Source organism: Corapipo altera, unplaced genomic scaffold (assembly GCF_003945725.1).
Source record: "Corapipo altera isolate COAL_440 unplaced genomic scaffold, ASM394572v1 135, whole genome shotgun sequence".
NCBI lineage: Eukaryota > Metazoa > Chordata > Aves > Passeriformes > Pipridae > Corapipo > Corapipo altera.
The window spans coordinates 1-18,819 of NW_020885122.1; the positions used below are offsets into that span (position 1 = coordinate 1).

The 18,819-nt window shown below is 58.1% G+C and overlaps 2 protein-coding genes and 1 long non-coding RNA gene across 4 annotated transcripts; 2 read left to right on the forward strand and 1 right to left on the reverse strand.

Moving 5' to 3' along the window:
• Positions 1 to 4: 4 nt before the first annotated feature.
• On the forward strand, positions 5 to 2,008 carry DCTN6 (dynactin subunit 6; the record flags this gene model as incomplete). The annotated part of the gene is made up of 6 exons (XM_027669982.1): positions 5 to 107; positions 191 to 296; positions 1,012 to 1,100; positions 1,288 to 1,335; positions 1,444 to 1,586; positions 1,671 to 2,008. Coding segments are annotated over 6 exons (588 nt in total), but the record flags the coding sequence as incomplete, so codon positions are not given.
• Positions 2,009 to 4,205: 2,197 nt separating this feature from the next.
• On the forward strand, positions 4,206 to 17,729 carry RBPMS (RNA binding protein, mRNA processing factor). The gene is made up of 9 exons (XM_027669983.1): positions 4,206 to 4,314; positions 10,308 to 10,385; positions 10,575 to 10,613; positions 10,736 to 10,798; positions 11,554 to 11,704; positions 12,361 to 12,491; positions 14,160 to 14,229; positions 15,440 to 15,545; positions 16,192 to 17,729. Exons 1-7 carry the CDS (start codon positions 4,252 to 4,254, stop codon positions 14,220 to 14,222), a joined length of 588 nt encoding a protein of 195 aa, XP_027525784.1. The 5' UTR covers positions 4,206 to 4,251; the 3' UTR covers positions 14,223 to 14,229; positions 15,440 to 15,545; positions 16,192 to 17,729.
• LOC113960421 lies at positions 9,416 to 12,352 on the reverse strand. Of its 2 annotated transcripts, none has more exons than XR_003532029.1 (3): positions 12,073 to 12,352; positions 10,998 to 11,435; positions 9,416 to 10,072 (listed from the first exon to the last, which is right to left on the reverse strand). It is a non-coding gene; the product is annotated as an uncharacterized LOC113960421 (long non-coding RNA). The 2 variants fall into 2 exon arrangements; XR_003532028.1 differs by lacking the exon at positions 12,073 to 12,352 and having other exon boundaries at positions 10,998 to 11,119; positions 11,231 to 11,534.
• Positions 17,730 to 18,819: the final 1,090 nt, after the last annotated feature.

Sequence of the window (18,819 nt, forward strand, 5' to 3'; positions counted from 1 at the left end):
GCGGATCCCCTTCTCCCGTGACCGCCCCGTCCCTCCCCGCAGCGTGAAGATCGCGCCGGGGGCCGTGGTGTGCGTGGAGAGCGAGATCCGCGGGGACGTGACCATCGGTAAGGGCTGTGTCCCCCCCGCAAACCCCGGCCCGTGTCAGCCACCCCCCCAACCCCGGGGTGACGCGGCGCTGTTCCCGCAGGGCCCAGGACCGTGATCCACCCCAAGGCCCGCATCATCGCCGAGGCGGGGCCCATCGTCATCGGGGAAGGGAACCTGATCGAGGAGCAGGCGCTCATCATCAACGGGTCCGTGCCGTACCGGGGATGGGGAGGGGGGGTGGGTGGTGGTGTCACCAGGGCGTCGCTGGGCTTAAAAACCCTGGGGAGGCAGAATTTATTAAAAAAAAATAAATCCCAAACTGTCATGCTTTTGTGTACGTCCGTGGCACTGTGGCTTGGGAAGAAGTCACAGAATCATAGAATTATCGGATGCTAAGCACCTTACAAAAGGAACCTTAAAGATCATCTCCTTCCACACCCCTGCCGTAGGCACTTAGGCATAGGGACTTCCACTAGACCAGACTGCTTCAAGCCCCATCCAGCCTGGCCTTGAACACTTCCAGGGTTGGGGCAGCCACAAGTGCCCTGGATGGACAACCTGCTCTGGTATCGCACCACCCTCACAGTAAAGAATTTCTTCCCTACATCTAACCTAAATTTCCCTTCTTTCAATCTGTACCCAATACTTCTTGTCCTGTCACTACAGTTCCTGACGCAGTTCCTCTTCAGCTTCCCTGTAGGCCCCCTTCAGATGCTGGAAGGTTGCTAAGTCCTCCCTATGAATCCTTCTCCAGCTGACAGAGGAGAAGGATCCTAATCCTAAGCAGTGTCAAAACTCTTGACAGTCCAGCTGGATTGGGTGGGATATACATGGCTTCAGTCTGTCAGGAAATTGAGCTGCCAAACAGGACGTTGCTGAGTTGTGATCTCTGACGCGGAAATCTGTTCTTCCTTCTTGCAGCTATCCAGAAAATATTACCCCAGAGACTGAAGATGTGGAGCCCAAACCCATGGTCATTGGCACCAACAATGTTTTTGAGGTTGGGTGCTGTATCCTTGCTGTGGAGTGACGGATACTCCACGCTTCTGTACTGATACGGGGGGGGGGGCAGGTGTGGGCTCTATCCATGTTCAAACATCCCAGTGCTGGGTGTTGGCTCGGAAGTGGCATCAGGGTTTTTTACCTGTTGAAATAAAAGCCAAGCATTTTACAGTTTTACTTAAGACAGACCCGTAGATTCCCAGGCAATGAAGGTGGGAGACAACAACGTCATCGAATCCAAAGGTAAATCTCGGCTCATCATCTTTGGCCCCGGTGAGATTTTGCTCCTGTAGACGCTGCGGGGGACGACTCTCACGGGGATTCCTCTCTCTCTCCCTCTCTCTCTGGCAGCGTTTGTTGGCAGGAATGTGATCCTGACGAGTGGCTGCATCATCGGGGCCTGCTGTAACATCAACACCTACGAGGTGATCCCCGAAAACACCGTCATCTACGGGGCCGACTGCCTCCGGCGCGTGCAGACCGAGCGGCCGCAGGTGGGTGTGTGATACGGGGGGACACGCCCGCACCCCCTGTTCCCCCTCGGGCTGCTGCCTGACCTCCCCTGCCTCCCTTTCCAGCCCCAGACGCTGCAGCTGGATTTCCTGATGAAGATCCTGCCCAACTACCACCACCTGAAGAAGACCATGAAGGCCACGTCCACCCCTGTCAAGAGCTGAGCGTCTGCCTGCTGCTCCCGGTGCCTGGCCGGGTGCTTGGTCCTGGGAAGCACTACACACACCGGAAAATATCCGGTCTCTGTGATCCTCTTTCCATCAAACAATTTATTGCTTATTTGTGTCCTTTATTTATCTTCCACCGGCAGTCTCAGACCAGGTTTGGGTCTGTTGTCTCTCTCGCACTGACTATTGTTCGTGCTTTGTTTTGGGAATAAAATGTCACCTGTTCTGCTGCCCGAGGGAACCGCAGCCCTTTAGCGTCGCGGGGGGGGGCGGGTACACGGGTCACACAGGAGCTGTCGGGGCGGGTGTCGCCGCGTCACCCCCGGGTACAGCTCGGGGACAGCCCCGGTGCCGCCTCGCCGCGCTTCCCCCTTCCCGCCACCAGAGGGCGAAGTGCCCCCGCGCTGCTCGGGGGACCTGGCCCCGCATCCCGGATCCACGCGGGTCCTGGGGTGGGAAGAGCTCCAGGCACCCGGTGCCACCCTCTGTCCCTGCCCTCGAGGGCTGCTCCTGCTCGGCTTCCCTCTCAGAGGGCCCAGAACGGAGCTAAGCCTCCTCCACTTACTCGTCAAGCCACTCCACTGGAGCCTTGGGAATCGCTGCGCTTCCTAGCTGACCCCCCCAGATTCCCCAGGGATGTCCACAACCTCCCCCGTCTATCCCTGTATGGCACAGCCTGGTGGCGTGTCCCGGCACAGGCAGACATCAATGCCACAGCAGAAATTCCTGTAGGAAAGAGAGAGGGGAGAGCATCAGCAACCATTGCAGAGGAACCCCAAGTTCTGCAGGATGTGGGGCTTTGGGTTGGGACCAGGGGTTTCAAGGCATGGAAGTGGTGCAGCACACACCAGAGCCGATCGGATTTTTCTCCCTGAGTTCAGTTTCATGGCTACCAGAAATCCAAACCTGCCTGTTTTTTTGGTTTGTGATTCCAAGCCGTGCTCCAGCGCCACCGGGGAACTGCAGCTCTTCCCCAAAGATGAGTCCAAATAAGGGTTGGGAATATTGTCCCATCTGCTGTCCAGACAAAGCGTTTTGTGGCGATGCCCATGGAAGGGGAAAACACATCTCTCCAGCTTCTCCCCTTGCTCAAAGATAAAGGACTCTTTAGCTGGGAATCCACTCACAAAAGCAAGAGGCTCCAGCAGGTTGGGGTGACTGGATCAGTTCCTGCACTCTAGATTCCCTCTGGGGGTCACCTGTCCTTGTAGCCAGACACTTCCCGCTCCCCCAAATCCAGCTGGCACAGCTCATTTCCATCTTCCTCCTGGCATGAGAGGTTCTGCTCTGTAAATTGCCGCTGTGGGGAGGCTGCAAACCCATCAGTGGCTGGGCTGGGTCCCACAGGCAGCCGGCAGGACACACAGGCAGCTGCCCCCAGGTCTGTTTTGGCCGCTGAGGCACAGAAAGGCGAGCTGTGACCTTAAATGCCCGTTGGAACAAGCCCCGTGCCATCGGCAGGATGTCCTCGGGGTCACTCCGGTCCCTGTGCATTGTGCACAGGCAGCACCTGCTCTGGACACAGCTGCTGGGCTTCACCCCCAGGGTATTCGTCACCCTGCTCTGGAGCCAAGCCTCTGGGACCACAGCCCCATCCGTGGGGATGTGCAGGGCTGGGACACCCCAAATCCAAGCTCTAGGATGAAGGGAGCAGGGTGCTAGGCCCAGCGCAGGCTCAGCTAAAGCCCAGCCTAAGCAGGGAGCCCAAATGCAGCCCTGGGGCCAGGTGAGGAGGGACTGACCCCCCAAGTGGGGCTGGTTTTGGGTGATCAGCCCCCACCACTCCCCCCACTGTCCCCAGTCCTGCATCCAGTGTCCCCAGCACTGTCCTCTCCTCTGCCCCACAGCCCTGATGCAGCCATGTCCCTGGAACTGTGCCCCATGTCCCCAGCCGTGTGTCCAGTGTCCCCAGGACTGTGTCCATCTCCCCAGCCTTGACCCGTGTCCCCAACCTGTGTCCAGTGTCCCTGGGACTGCCCCAGGTCCCCAAGCCTTGCACCCTGTGCCCATCTCCCCATCCTTGTGCCTTGTGTCCCCAGCCTCGTGTCCTGTAAGCCCAACCCCAGGTCCTAGTCTGTGTCCCATGCCTCCAGTCTCGTCCTGTATCCCCAACCCGGTGCCCTGTGTCCCCAGCCTTCTGTCCCGTGTCGCCAACCCTACGTCCACGTCCCCAGCATGTGTCTTATGTCTCTGGGACTTGCGTCCCATCTCCCCAGCCCCGCGTCCCGCCTTCCCAAACCCCGCGTCACGCGCCCCGTGTCTCCCACCTCCCGTGCCCCTGACCCCGCGCCCCTCCATCCCGCCGCGCCCGCGTCGCCTCCCGCCGCTCCGCTCCGCTCCGCCGCGCTCCCGCCCCGTCCCTCCCCGGCCCCGCCGCCCCGCCCCGGCCCCCCCGCCGCCGCCGCCGGGACCAGCCTCCAGCACCGCCCGCCCGGACGCGGCTGCCGCCGGCGGGACGAGGAGCCTGGCCGGTCGCACCATGAGCAACCTCCCCGCCGACCGGGAGAGCGGCCCCGCCGACACCGGGCTGCCCGAGGAGGAGGTACCGGGGGGGACACACACACACGGGGGTTTTGGGGCGGGGGGGGGGGAGGGGGGGCCGGCAGGTCCCCCCCCCCCCGCCCCCCCCGGGGGCTGCGCCCCGCGGGGGCCCCCGGCACCCCACCCGGGGGGGGGGGGGGGGGGTGTCTTCGCCGGGGGGGAGGGGTGTCTCATCGGTTTACGAGGCTCCAGGTACGCGGGGCTGCTGCGGGGGGGACGGGGATGAGCGGCGGGGAGCGCATCGCCGCTCCCGGGGACGCCCCCATCCACCGCCCGCATCCCCCCGGGCCTCCCCGCAAACGCCCCCCCGGCTCCCCGGCGGAGACTTGCGGGCGCGGGGAGCCCCACTCGACACACGCAGCTCCGCGGGGCCGTGGGGGGCAAACCAGGCTCCCCCCGGTCCCGGGGCCGGTGCCTGGCGCTGCCGGTGCTGGTGGGTACAGCGCATCCAGCGGCCACGCGTCCCTTCCCGTGGGTCTCACCCCAAAGATGTCCGAAACATCTCCCCCACGGTGGACCAACCCCACGCCGCGCCGCGGTGAGAGCTGGCTTTCTGCCTTCCGACCGCAAAGTTCCTGGTTTTGCCCGTGACCTTGAGATGGGAATTTGGACTTGTGGGAGGGTGAGAGCGAGAAGATTCTGATCTGGGATCTCCTCTTCCTTCTCGCTCTCCACCCTCCGGGCTGCTCCGGCAGGTCCCCGCCGGCTCGTACTGGGGTCCCTGGTTGATGGCCAGCGCTGGGATCACCGCAGCTCCATCCGCCCGCTGTTGCCTGCCTTCATTTGTTTGTTCCGGAGGTGGCTCTGGCCTCAAACTTCCAAAAGTTTCCTAAATAATAGGGAGTTTTTCCACTCGTGGCCTCGCGGGGTGTGTGGGAGATGATGCTGCCGGGTCCCGCGGCTGTGGCTCGGCCGAACGTGGCAGTGGGAGACATCCGTGGAGGCCTGTTGCCTTTTCCCCCCGGCTGGATCCGGGGGGCCAGGGGCCGGCTGTCGCACTGGTCGCACTTGGGAAACCCCTGATCTTTCGATACTGGACATGGGGAGCCCCTGGAGGGGCCGGCTGCGAGGTGCCAGGGTCACCCGCTGTGCCGGGAACTCATTAGGAGGGCGATGGCCAAGCCGGGCTCCTCCGGTGCCAGGCAGGTACTTTCCCTGCAGGAGTTTTGCCCAGCCCAGGCTGGAAGAGCCGGTGCTGTCGAGTATTTGCTTAAGCGCAGGGGAAGGGGGTTGCCCGGCTACTGCGCCGCACCTCTCCCCTCCCAGGGCTTGCCTTCCAGGCTCCTGCCCCCCCAAGGAAGAGGGAGAAGCAGCCTCTATCCCGGGGAGATCAGTGAGGTTGCTGCCAGGTGGGCAAAGCCCCCACTTCAGCCCCGCTCCTCCTGCCTGCTCCTGGCACCCCGGGTGGCCTCCCTATCCCTCTCGCCTCCTCCCCGGGGTCCCCACAGGGGAGCTGTGAGCCAGGGGGTTCCCCACGGAGGAGCCAGAACAATTTGGGAAGGCGGTCACGTCACTTTGGCCGGGCGAGAACGGCATGTAAAAGGCTCGGCGGAGGCCTTATTTGGTAGCGGAGCGGCTGCGGAGAGCCCGGCTCGTGGCCCTCGTTCCCATCCCATGCCAGATCCCTCACCCCGGGGGACCGTGGCGTGGGGAGGGAACACCAGGGGTGGTATCTGGGGGGGGGGGAGGGGGGAATGCGCCCAGTGAGTGGCTAAAATTTTCCCCCGTGGCCCCTCTGTCGCATCCCCCCGTGCTCCTGCTTCCTTTCCCCCTTGAAGCGTGGGGTCCCGAGGGTCTGGGAGCAAAGTCTGGGCGGGACAGGGCCGTGTGTGACCCCCGCCTGATCCCGCCGGTCCTCCGCTCTGTTGCAATCCCCCATCTGCTCCCTTGGCTTCTCGCTGCCTTTTCCTCCGCCGCTTCCTCGTTCCAGCCCCGGCAGCTCTGGACTCGCTCTTCCCCATGGGCTGTTCCTCTCCTCCTGTCCGTCACCGGGCGTTTGTCTGCCCCTCTGGACAAGGGGCTGCGGGGTGGCGAGGCCGGAGGCTGATCCCGGTCCTCCCGCATTCCCCAGGCGGAGGAGCCGGCATCCCTCGGCCTCAGTCTTGTTTATGTCGGGGAGTTTTGCGGGCTGAAGGCATGCGTACACACAGCTCGGGAATCTAAACCCAGCCGAGGAAGACGCTCCATTAGCCAAGAGAGTATTTACGCCAGGACTAATCCCGGCGGGGCCGGAATGCACCCCGCCGCGGGGAGGAGGGGGACACACACACACACACACACACACAGCACCCCCTTTGCCGGGAATGGGGTGTGGGGAGAAGCTCTGCTCGCCCTGTTCCCTGGCTCCATGGCAGCCCTGTGCCATCGCCCTCCCGCTCCCGCCGGGATCCGGCTGCCCGGCGGTGCCTCTCCGGCGGCGGGCAGTCAAGCGGATAATCGGCTGGTGGAGAATTAAAGCGAGCCCCGCTGGAAGGGGCTGGAAGGGGCGGACGGACGGACGGACGGGGAGCCAGGGCTGAAGGAGGCGATTAAATGCCTCGTGGATGAATCCCCCGGGCGCCCCCCCGCCCCCCCCCCCCCCCCCCCGAGCCTGTTAACGTTCACCGGAGGTGGTTTGGGCAGGGATAGGGGCAGGGGACCGTGACCGTGCTGGTGGGACACCCAGCATCCCTCGGGACGTCCGGCATCCCTCTGGGCACCGCCATCCGATGAGGGTCCGAGGCAGGGTAATGCCTCCCTGGTGCTTCCTTACCTTCAGGAACCTCGCTTGTGGCTTAAGGTGAGGAGAGGAGGAGGAGGGCTGCCAGTGCTCCGTCATGGATCTCTCCATGCTGGGCCATCCTCGATCCATGCTCCTCTCCTCCTCGACCCCAGCCACCTCTTGGCCCAGGCCCTGCCTCTCCCTGTGTGTCTCCAGCCCTGACCATCCCAGCAAACCCCCCCTAGACCCTTCCCATCATCCTTTAAATGCCCCAGATGGGATGTGGAATTTCAAGGACAACAGAAGGGGATGGTGGGATGCAGAGGTGAGAGGGACGTGCCAGAAGTGGGATGGAGGTGGCTTCTGAGGAAGAGTAGCAGAGATGAAGAGGAGACTTCCTGCAGGGACAATAAAAGCCAAGAGGGGACAAAAACAGGAGCGAGGAGACAGAGGTGGGATCCAGCAGCCCTGGCAAACCTGGGAGCTGTGGGGTGCAGCGACTGGAGCAGAGAAGGACTGTGGAAGGGGACCTGGAGTGCTCCTCATGCATAGCTACCATCCCCATGGAAGGAAATGGAAGGAAATCAAGGTAGTCACCTTTGAGGTGCTGCACCCATGGCCAGCAGCTTCCCAGGGCAAACATCAGCACTTCTGACCTGGAAAAAAACTTTTGGTTTCACCCCAAATTGTAAGGAGAAGGAGAGATGGAGAAATGCTCCACCAAGAAGAAACTGAAAATGTTTGTACAGCAGAACTGAAATGAAACAGCTCAGGCTGCCCAAAAAAGAAAAAAAAAAGGGGGTTTGGGCTGCAGGGATCTCGTGCTCCAGAGTCCTTCGCTAATCCTTTCCTGGGAGCTGTAGGTCTGGCCCCATCCCATGAGACACTTGGGAACAGGCGCCTCGTCCAATCTGCCTGCCAGAAGGGGTCATTTTTCCCCATGGAAGAGCATGTATTTGCCTGCTGGCTGATAAGGCTTTTTTTTTTTCCCAGTCCAGGGTAGGATTTTGCCCTGAGTGTGTTTCTGGTAGAGGATGGTGACTGAATCCCTGGGATCTCTCGGCATGGGAAAACCTGGAGCAGCTCCCTGCGAGCCGAAGCTCCCCTTCCATTTAAGGGCAGGAGGAATATTTCCGCTAAGATCCTTCCCTTGGCAAAAGGATATCCGTCCAGCCTGCTGGGATTATCCCTGAGGAAACTCCCTTACTCTGCCAGTTCCACCTGTTTGTTACCCAGCAAAAGGATGCTGTTTGCATAGGACCTACTCAAACATCCCTGTGGCTCAGTACGCCCCAGGCCCCTTTTGTGGGGTGCAGATGGGGAGCACCCACGAGCTCATATCCTTCCCTCCTCTCCCAGGCCTTTTGGGGCTGGAAACCAGCTGGGGGATCCTTTGGAGCCCTTCTCCCTCTTGCCGCTGTGTAATTTTATGGATTCAAACTTGGCCGACCCGTGTTTGAACTTCCAAAGAAAACAAGTCATTAAGGAAGAGAAACCCTTCTTCTGCAGGGCTGAATTTCGGAGGGTTCCTCGGGGTCTTTTATCTCCCCCCTCTCTCTCCCACGTGGCTTTGGGGATAAATGATCTGGCAGGCTTGGGCTTGTAGGATTTGGATTTTAGGGATGCTGCAAACTGGCAGTGGGTTTCCCCCCACCCGGAGCTGTCGCCAACACCTCTGGTGTTTCATGCAGCTCCCCAGGGGGAGGAGAAATGGGAAGCCAGCTTGCCAGAATTGCTCCAGGTATGGTGGAGACAGGGGACACCATGCAGGGATGCTCACAAACCCAGCTGGGAAGGTGGATGCGTCCAGAGAGCCAATTCCCCGGATAGCAGCCACACTTAGTCAGACCTGTCTGAAAGGAAATATTTATTTCCCCAAGGAAAGGATAAATTTCTTACATTGAATTTCATGAGCACAAGGGGAGCTCCTCCTGCCTCCCTGCTGAGAGAAATTTGGGCACTGTCTCCACGGGGAGACAGAACAATATTGAATGCCTTGGGATGCTCCATCAGCCTCTGGTCTTGGGAGACAGCAGAAATCTGGCAGAGGTCCCCCAGGGTGCTTTGGGGGGGCTTCCAGCCCGCCCTGGATGGCTCCACTACAGGGGACAGGCTACCAGGCTGTGCCTGCCTGCAGCCTTCCTGGCTCAGGAAGGAGTGAGGGCACCCCTGTGCCCCTGGATGCTGGTACCTGTAGGAATGATGATGATGGTGATGATGATAACACAGGTACCCAGGATGGGTATCACCAGGGCTGTTGGCACAAGGGCCATATGCAAACAGCTCGAGTACCTTTTGTTATTTAACAGATACAGGTCAGCCAGAGGTTTTGTTCCACAAAGCAGGAATGTTTGCTGCTCCCAGGCTGGGAGATGGGGGAGATAGCTTATCTGCAAGAGAAAGAAGAAATGTCAGCAGAAGAATAGGCCTGGGCTGGCTGTTTCTGGCAGTTTCCCATGTCTCTTTCCCAGGGAATGGGGCAGGCAGGGTGCGTGGCCAAAAAAATTAAATAAAATAAATCAAAGTTTTCCCCTACTCCAGTCCAAAGTGTTCAGATGAGGTTTTGTGGATGAGGAGAGGGGGAACTGGCAGCAGACCCAGTTCCCCACGTTGCTTCACCAGTTATGAGCTGGTTGTAAAGCAAAACCATCCCAGCACAGGGTTTGCCTATCCCTGGGGAGCCCCACATCCCGCCTCGGAGTTGGTGGGAGCGGGATTTCTGCCAAACACACCAGCTTTGAGGATGCTGCACCACCACAAACATTAGATCCACCAAAAAAAGGTTAAAACCCCTTAAAAAAGGTGACTTCTACAAACCAGGGACAAGCTGCTCAAACCCAGCCCCCTCCAAACCAGGGTCGGCCATTCCTCCAGGAGGAAGAGCTGGGCTTTGCTTCTCCCAGTCCTTAATGAGCTGCTGCAATTAAACTGAGACAATAGGCATTGTCTGCAGAGTCCTGGATCCGGATCCGCTGGGGATGCCGGGAGAGATCCTGTTTGCCAGACCAGGGTAGGAAGGTGCTGGGATGCTGGAAGCTTTTTCAGCCCAAAGAGCACTCTGTGGGGTGAGGACAGGTCTCCATTACCTTTCCATGGTGCCTTAGCAGCTTCCTCTGTGGTCACCTGAAGGATGGGGACACCCCTCCCAAAAATTCTGCATCACTCAATTGGGGCTTAAGGCTTTTGGCTGCCCACCCAGGAGCTTCCCTTTGGGCTGGCATTGTCCCTCTGGCTGCAGGAAGCTATGTTAGGGATGAAGAGAATCCCCAGGAACCTTCTTTCTTCTTTTCCAGGTGAGGACACTCTTTGTCAGTGGGTTGCCTCTGGACATTAAGCCCCGGGAACTTTACCTGCTCTTCAGGCCCTTTAAGGTACCAAACTGGTGAGGGAAAGGGGGGCTGGAAGTGTGGAGCTGGCCCTAGCCCCAGCCCCAAACAACTTACTGGGATCTGGGAGCCCACTGGTTCCCCCCCAAAAATTTATTCAGTCAATTTATTCAGTTATTATTATTTAATCATGGGGATCTCCACTGAACACCCTTTTTTATCCTTTCCTTGCAGGGGTACGAGGGGTCTCTCATCAAACTCACCTCCAAGCAGGTAGGAGCTGCTCCAAATGGGGTGATCATCCCACCATTCCCTGGCACCACCAGTCCCTGGGGTGAGGGGGGTCCCCTCTGCTCCCCACCTGACTGATGGCTCCTCCTCTCCTTCCTCCACAGCCCGTGGGCTTCGTCAGCTTCGACAGCCGTTCCGAGGCAGAGGCGGCGAAGAACGCTCTGAACGTGAGTGTGCCCGGCCTGGCTGCTCCATTTTCCCATTTTTCTCCTTGTTTCCCTGTCTCCAGATACTCCCTGAATTCCTCCACGCTGGGGATGTGCAGCTCCCACGCCGGCTGGCCCCATAGCATCCCCATCCCTCCAGACAATCCCATCCTTGTTTCTCATCCACATCCTCCCTCCCAGGGGGCTGCATCCCTCTCACCTTTCTCAGGGCCATCCAGGAGGGCTTGAACTCTCAGGGTTCGAGCCTCAGATACAAATGCAAGCGAGAGACACCGTTCCCAGCCTCTTCTGTTTGTTCAACAGGAAAAATCCCGGCAAAATCTGCCAAAGAAAAAGCCATTCTCACTTTTAGCAGCTCCCTTCTACCTCTGTGGAGTTACCTGGAAATAGTCAGGGGCAGAATCACGTGGAACTGGTTCTGCGGTTCCTCACCAGTTCTCCCCGGGTTTTGGTTTAGGGTTGCTTTTCTTCCCTGTCTTCATTTTCAATGTAAAACTTCTTTTCTTTGGCTCCGCTAATCCCTCTGGATAAGAGCTTGGCCTTGCGGGGATGCCGACTGCCAAATATGGTGCCGATGCTAAAGATGCTGGAGGAATGTGAGCTGCCTCGGGGCCCGGCAAATTAGCTCATTTCAAGGCTGGAAGTTGAAAAAAACCCATAAATAACGGGGAGAGAGTTATTTTTGCTGCGGGGGCCGGCACGCGGCAGCGCTCGCCCACCCGCCGTGCCTCCCCTCTCTCCTTCCCCTCCCGCAGGGCATCCGCTTCGACCCCGAGATCCCCCAGACGCTGCGGCTGGAGTTCGCCAAGGCCAACACCAAGATGGCCAAGAGCAAGCTGGTGGGCACCCCAAATCCCAGCACCCCTTTCCCCACCGCCGTACCTCAGTTCATCGCCCGGGAGCCCTGTGAGTACCGGGGCCTGCGGCACCAGTAAGGGTTTGGGGTGGCGGGCGCTGGGGGCTGCCCCCATCCCAGGGAAAACTCCTTATTCAGGGAATGTGATGTCGTGCGGGGTGCTGGAAGGAGCAGGGATACTGTGGCGGTGGGGGGGTGGCGGTGGGGAATGCCAGGTCCAATTGGAAGCAGCGGCACCTGCTTGCTGCCAGGAGTCCCCAAAAGGAGAGGATCCCAGGACGGGTGATAGCCAGCCTGGCACCGTGCCTGGGAGTGGGACAAGCCTAAGGTGCTGCTTCTCCGTGCCAGGGAGTTTCCTCGTCATGTCTGGGGGTCTCAGCAGAGGCCTCAGCAATGTCCTGCCATGAGTACTCCATACCTGTTTCTGCCTCTGGAAGAGCTTTTCTCGCGTGGACACCAGTTCCTCACCTCGCTGTTGTGCACAGGCTTGAGCCACATTCCCTTCTCTGCTGGATCCCTGGGATCATTAAACCTTTTGGAGATGACGAGCCCAGTACCACGTTGGCTCTGCGGGTCGGCTCTCGGCGGTGACATCCCGCACTTCTCCGGGGGACGCTCCGCTCCTGCTTCGGGGGGGAGAAGGAAGGACGCGGCAGGGATGGCGGCCCTGCGGTCACTGTTAACTCTCCCTCTTCTTCTCTTGCAGATGAGCTCACAGTGCCTGCACTTTACCCCAGTAGCCCTGAAGTGTGGGGGCCGTACCCTCTGTACCCAGCGGAATTAGCACCTGCTCTACCTCCTCCTGCTTTCACCTATCCCGCTTCGCTGCACGCCCAGGTAATTCCGACCCATCCCTCACCAACCACCGCTCACCCTCCCACCCACGCCGGACCCCCTTCCCCCCTCGGTGCCCGCCGCACCACTAACCTCTGCCCGGCTAACAGGCACTCACTCCCCGCTCCCTGAGATTTAGGGACGGCTCCCAGATGGAGCTGAGCGCTGGCAGGGGTCCTGCCTTTCCCCAAACACCTCTCTCTGCCTTCCTACCTTTGCTGCCGCCCGTGGTGGGGCAAGTGGGGAGGGAGGGAGGGAGGGATGGATGGATGGATGGGGATGCTCTCCGGGTCTGGACCATCCCCATCACTCGTTGCCATCCGGCTGCTGGCGCGGTGTGAGATGGGGGCTCCAGAGCCCCTGGAGCATTGCTGGGATGTGGTGTGCCGGACATGGGGTGTGAAGCCAAGCAGCTCTGATGGGGAGGAGAGGGAAGCGAAGCGCAAATGGAGGATCCATCTTTTATTGACGAGGTGCTGCCTTGTCACAAGTGCTTTCTGCCGGCTGCCAGTGCCGGTGGCCCCCGACGGCAGCACGTGGCTGTTAAAAATTAACCATCCGCCTGGGAGAGGAGCTGGGAAGAGAAGAAGTGGAAATGGAGGAGGAAGAGGATTTCTTTGCAGTGCCAGCTTTACATCGTGGGGATGCTGGGAAAAGACCTCTGCCATGAAGGGGGAATGGGCAGCTGCCTCCCCAGCATCTGTGCCGGACATCATCCCGGCTTTTGCTCCTTGCTGCTGGCTCTGATTCGGTGATGAGCAGGAGAAAACGAGCACACGGAAACAGATTAGCTGGATAAACTGCTTCCAAGGGGATTTTGGCCCTGCCCCACCAGGACTGAGCCAGGTTATCCAGAGCCACCATTGCTGGGAGCCGGAGCAGCCAGGGGCTGGTTTGAGCAGGAGGGTGTGGAAAAGCGCTCGGCATACAGACCTTGGACGAAACTCCAGCTTTTTGTGCCCTGCTGCTCATAGGAAGAGCAGCAGTAAATATTATTGCAGCTACGTACTCGCCTTGTCAAATAACTGCTAACAGGCAGCACCTGCCCTGCTCGGAGAAGCGAAGGAAACGGAGGCGTACGGAAGCTCCGAGGGTCCCTCGGGAAAACCTAGGCTGAGGTTAGACAGGAGAAATATTACCTGATGTGCAATATCAGCACAAGGGGAAGCATGGTGGTGGCACCTTTCCCACCCCCCTCCCCATGCAGGTTTGGTGGGGGGCACTGGAGACGGGTGCCACTGTCCAAACTGGAGCTGCTCGGCTGGATCCTGCAGAGAGCGGCAGGACCAGGAACCTCGGGATGGACGGGGGCTGAGTTGGTGTTATTTGGCAGGGCACTGAGCACCATGTGCTGGGTTTTGGCGTCTGATGTTTTCCACCCTGTTTCAAGCGGGCTTTTGAGAAGCTGAGAGGGATGAGCTCACTCCTGCTCAGTGGGATAGTGGTGCTGCTATCCCAGCTCCATCCTGCTGGAAGCAGGGATGCTGGGGGCTGTGCTTGGCCTCAGTGTAACTGTCCCGGTTGGAGCTGGGATGGCTGTACTGCTTGTGCTCTGACCTCCCTCCACCCTGTGCCTGGGGAAGGCCGGGAAAGGGGATCCCAGATGTGGCTGGATCTTGCCAGGGTAGGCGGCCACCCCCCTCTCACTCTGTGTCCCCCTTGCCTCTGCAGATGCGCTGGCTCCCTCCTTCCGAGGCTGGTTCTCAGGGCTGGAAGTCCCGTCAGTTCTGCTGAATGCCGGGTGAGTGCCACTGTCCTGGGCCCATCCTCCTGCGCTGGCTGGGATCCACCTCCACCCTTACCCTGGCCTTCCCCCACCACCACAACTCCTGGGGTCTCCAGCAGCTCAGGGTGGGTGGCCAGACTATTGGTGAGGTCACTTTCCTTAAGTCCAGTTGCCTTCCTTGCCCCCAGGAAGGGGATGTCCCTGCCACCAATCACCCCCAACACTTTCCCAAATGTCCCCGGGGCAGGACGGAAAAGGCATCCTGCTGGGGAGGGAGTGCAGCGATGGAAAAGAAAGGAGCCCCAACACAACCATCTCATTAAACCTTAATGAAAACTCTCCGGGCGGCTCGGGGTGGTGGAGCTGCCAAAATAAGAAGTGCAGCCTCACCAAGCTGCCTGGCTGGAGGGAGGGACCGATCCGATTCCATCTGGGACCTCTTTGGATGGAAAAAGCCTTGCAAGACATGCTCTGCAAATAACTCGGCCTTTCGTGGATAAATAAACAAAGGGGACCCAAGTGGAAGAGGGGAAAGAGGTTCAGTGGACGCAGAGCACTGCTTTACCCCATGATCCCACCCACCCTGACCATCCCAGTTGGGAATCATTCCTGCACACTGCCAATCCCTGCTGGGAAGCCTCCTGCTTCCACACCCAGTGCATCCAAAGCTCTGGTATCGGCTGCCCATGCTCCCATGGTCACTCATCTGGGAGGGCAGGAGGCCCAGCCCTGGCTGCAGCCGGACCCAGACTTGGATCCACAAGGAACTTACCGGCTATTTTAGGCCCAGCAGATAAAAATAGGGAGCGGCGAGGCTTTGGGAACCAGTGGTTCTTCCAAAATATGCACCGTGCCAAACTTTCCAGATAAAATGTAAGCAGAGCCGTATTTGGGAAGGGGAGGCGAGCGAATCATTTGGAACAGGTCCACCAGCCCACAGCAACACCAGTAGCCACAGTGGGCGGTCAGGATGGAGGGTTGGGGACCTCCTGGCTCCCTGCCAGGCTCCTCCACCTGGGAAGGGCACAGCCCAGGGAAGGGTTTTGCTGCCAGCCTGGCCCTGTCCTGTACTTGCTGCCCGGAGCCCATCAGGGCAGGGCTAAGGTGAAAACTGTCCCCTTGGGAAGCGCCGGCTCTGACCACTGTGAAACCACCTCTCCCCACAGCACCGCGACCTCAGCCCCCCGTGCCAGCATCCCTCACCCTCCGCTGTGTCCTCCCGCAGGTCTCAGGTGTGTGATGGTGGCCTACAGTCAGTCTTGTGGGTATTAGTGGAGTCTTCCAAGGCGGCTACTGGGGTGACGTGCTCTCCGCCGGACCACAGTGTGCTGGTAAGGCCGGGATGGCGTCAGGCTGTCCCGTGGGCTTGGCTGCCTTTGGGGAGGGGGCCAAAGGGTGAGGAAGCCAATGTGTCGTCCCCGAGGGAATAGGCAGTGAGGCGGGTGTGACCCTGGGGTTGATCCCTGCAGGGAGGCATCGCTGCTCCTGCTGCTGCCCAGCCAGAACCATGGCCCTGCCATTCCCGCCTTTATCATTATTATTATCTGGGGCGAGGGTTTCCACAGCCAAGGAATGCCTCTCAGCTTTGAATTACCCCCGGTAATCTCATCTCCGCTCGCTTCCTGCCTTGGATCAACAGAGACTGAATTCCTCTTAAAGTGCAAAATTCAAGTTAACTCTCAGCTTCCCAGTTCAAACCCCAGGGGCTTCAGCAAACTGGGAGGAGCAAACTGGGACCAGTGGGGTCCTTTACACCTGGGATGCCGACAATCTCTCTGCCCAGGCATTCCCCACATCGCCTTTCCCTGTCCTTGGGGTGAGGTCTGGGCACAGATTTCCAAAACAAGCCTCCCTCTCCCCCATGCTGCTGCACAGGAGTTTCCCCATGAAGGATGAGAAACGAATCACAGCCCCTTTTTTCCTCCATCACAGCTGCCTTTCTTTTTTTTTTTTAAACACCTCTCTCTGTTGTTACAGGCTTGAAAAAAACCCTCACACGAGTTTGGATTCCTCCAAGACTTTCCCACAGCCTCTATCACACATCTGCTCTCCTAGAAGAAAAACATTACCTAGTAATAATATTTTCCTCTTTTACACTGTATATTTGTAAGGAAGAGTGTGTTGCTCCCGAAAGCATGGTTTGACAGGCATTGTTGTAGTGTTTGAACTTTTCAAACAGAACCACACGAAAGCAGACTAAAACGAGAGCCAAGTATTTTTGTACCAAAGCTCCTCAAACAGGACAATCTTACACCGGGTTGGACCACAGGCTTTGTGCTTGACTTTTGGAAGGCGTGTGATTAAGAGTCTTATATTGCCCCCCGGCCCCGTCAGCTGCATGTCGAAGGCATGATGTTCACGTGTGTGCAGATGTCGAGACACACCATGCGGGTTCGCAGGAACTGTGTTCCCTCTGGCACGGGAACTGTGCTCCAGCCATGTCGGCGAGACGTCCGTGGACACTACAGTATTACTGTCTTCTTCCCAGTTGTACCAAATGACAACCAGGCAGGACAATCAGGAACGTTCTTCCGGTGTTTTTTTGTACCTTAGGGCTGTGTTCGTAGCTGCTGTGCAAAGCTTCCGCGGGGTGCAACGGCTCGGATCAGGGATGGGCACACGGCCCACACATGTAGCAAGGTGACAATTTGCCTCCTCCTCTTCCTCCTCCTCCTCCTGCCATGGCTGCTTCAAGCTGTTACAGGCAACGTAAACTGCTGTATGAGAAAAACTCTTCCTGCTACGCCAAAGTGCTGGACTGGGGTTTTAGCACCGAGGTTATGCCAGTCCGGCCGCTCGCTGCGTGGCATTCCCATGTTTCCATGTGCAAAGACAAGAAGGGAAGCTGCCAACACCCTTTACGGAGGTAGTGTACCAGCAAAGAGACTGCTTGATATACTAGTTGCTCCTTCTCCTTGCTCCAGGATGAATTTGCAGAAAGAAACGAACAGAGCAAACCAACCCAAAACCTCATATCAGGTCTCGGTTTCTTGCAAAGGGAGGTGCAAAGCTCCTCCTTCCATTTCCTTCCCCTCTCCTCATTCCAGCTGCAAGGAACACTGAGCTCAGCCGCTGCCCAGGCCTCACTGTAGCTGGTTTCCCAGCTGTCCATGGCCTCATTCAGCATCATCACCTTTTCCTTCCTCCTTCCTCTTGTCCTGTGGGTGGGCCAAAATAAGAGAGTTGAGATTTTGGCTGTCGGGGTGGGGCAGGAGGATGAGAAAATGGGATTTTTCACACTGGGAAACCGTCCCGTTGGAGTCTTCTGTAAAAAAATGGGACTGATAGAAGTGATGTGAGAAGAAATCAAATCCAAGACAAACCTCAGAGCGGCTCTAAAAGGAACGATACCGGCATTCCCAAGCGAGGGACTAACTCTTTTAGCAAACTATTTCCTGTACTTTGTCTCGTGGAGAGGAGAGAAGCTTCCACATTGTCTACTCCGCTTTTGGAAATATGTTTAAAGGTACTTTTCTATTGTAATTTTTTAATAATAAAACCCGTGATTATTATAAGTTACGTGCAGAGCGTGGTTGTGTGCCATGTGTCTGGTTAGGAGCAGGGAGAGGGATCCCAGTACACCCTTCAGGGAACAGCAGCCTCCTTGCTCCCTCAGGGTATTTCAAGACAACTGTGACGCTCCAGGGTGATTTTTCGGGGCAGATACCATCGTCCTGCTTGGCTCTCTTGGATCTCTAGGAAAGCTCCAAAATCCAGGCTGGAAGGATCAGCAGGCTTTAGAGAAATGACTCCAAGTTTACAAAGATGTTATCAGTTAGTTTTTAAACCTACTAATCTTGGCAGGGAGCACAGGAGCTAAGCTGCAATTTTCCATGAGCTCAGCCCCAGCCGAGGCAAACGTAACCTAGAGACGAAGGGCCAGATTAGCTTTGTATTTTTTTTAACACGCTGGGAATTCTGAAAAACTCGGGTTCATAAGCCCAACCTAGAAATTCCTCTTCCTCTCTCCGCTCCGCCCCCACCTCAATAAATGTGACCAGAGTTCCCAGGAGCCTCAGCCAACAGGCCAGGCTCTCGAAACAAAGTGCCAGGAGCAAGCTCCAGCTTAGCCAAGGCAGCTACAAACTCCAGGGTGGAAGGAAAAGGCACAAGGCACGGCAGTTATTTGGAACCCCTGGCTGGCAGGGATGAGTTAAGCCCTTAATATTGGATGTTAATCCCGCTGCGGCCAGCACCACCACGAGTCACAGCTTTCCTTCCGAGTTGCATCCAGGGGAGAGGTTTGTTGGCAGGCACAGGGTAGGAAGGGAAGGGAGCCACAACATGCTGCTCAGCCCAAGGGCTGCTCCGAGCAGCAGTAACTGGCCCAAACCTCTGTCCCAGGCAGTGCTTTAACGGACACACAGATGTTTTTGGGAGCAGATTCAGCAGGAAACATCCTCCAGCTAAGAGAGTGATGAGACACACGCACACACACACATCCTCCTGGACTTGGCCTGGGCACTGCATCTGCTCCGAGATGTGCCCTGTGAAAGGAAGCGGGGCCTTGCCCAAAGTATTTAACCTCTTGAAATGTTTTTCTTCTTTTCCCGTTTCCCCTGTAAGCCAGAATGTTTTTGGCTCCGGTCTGATCGGCGTTGCCCT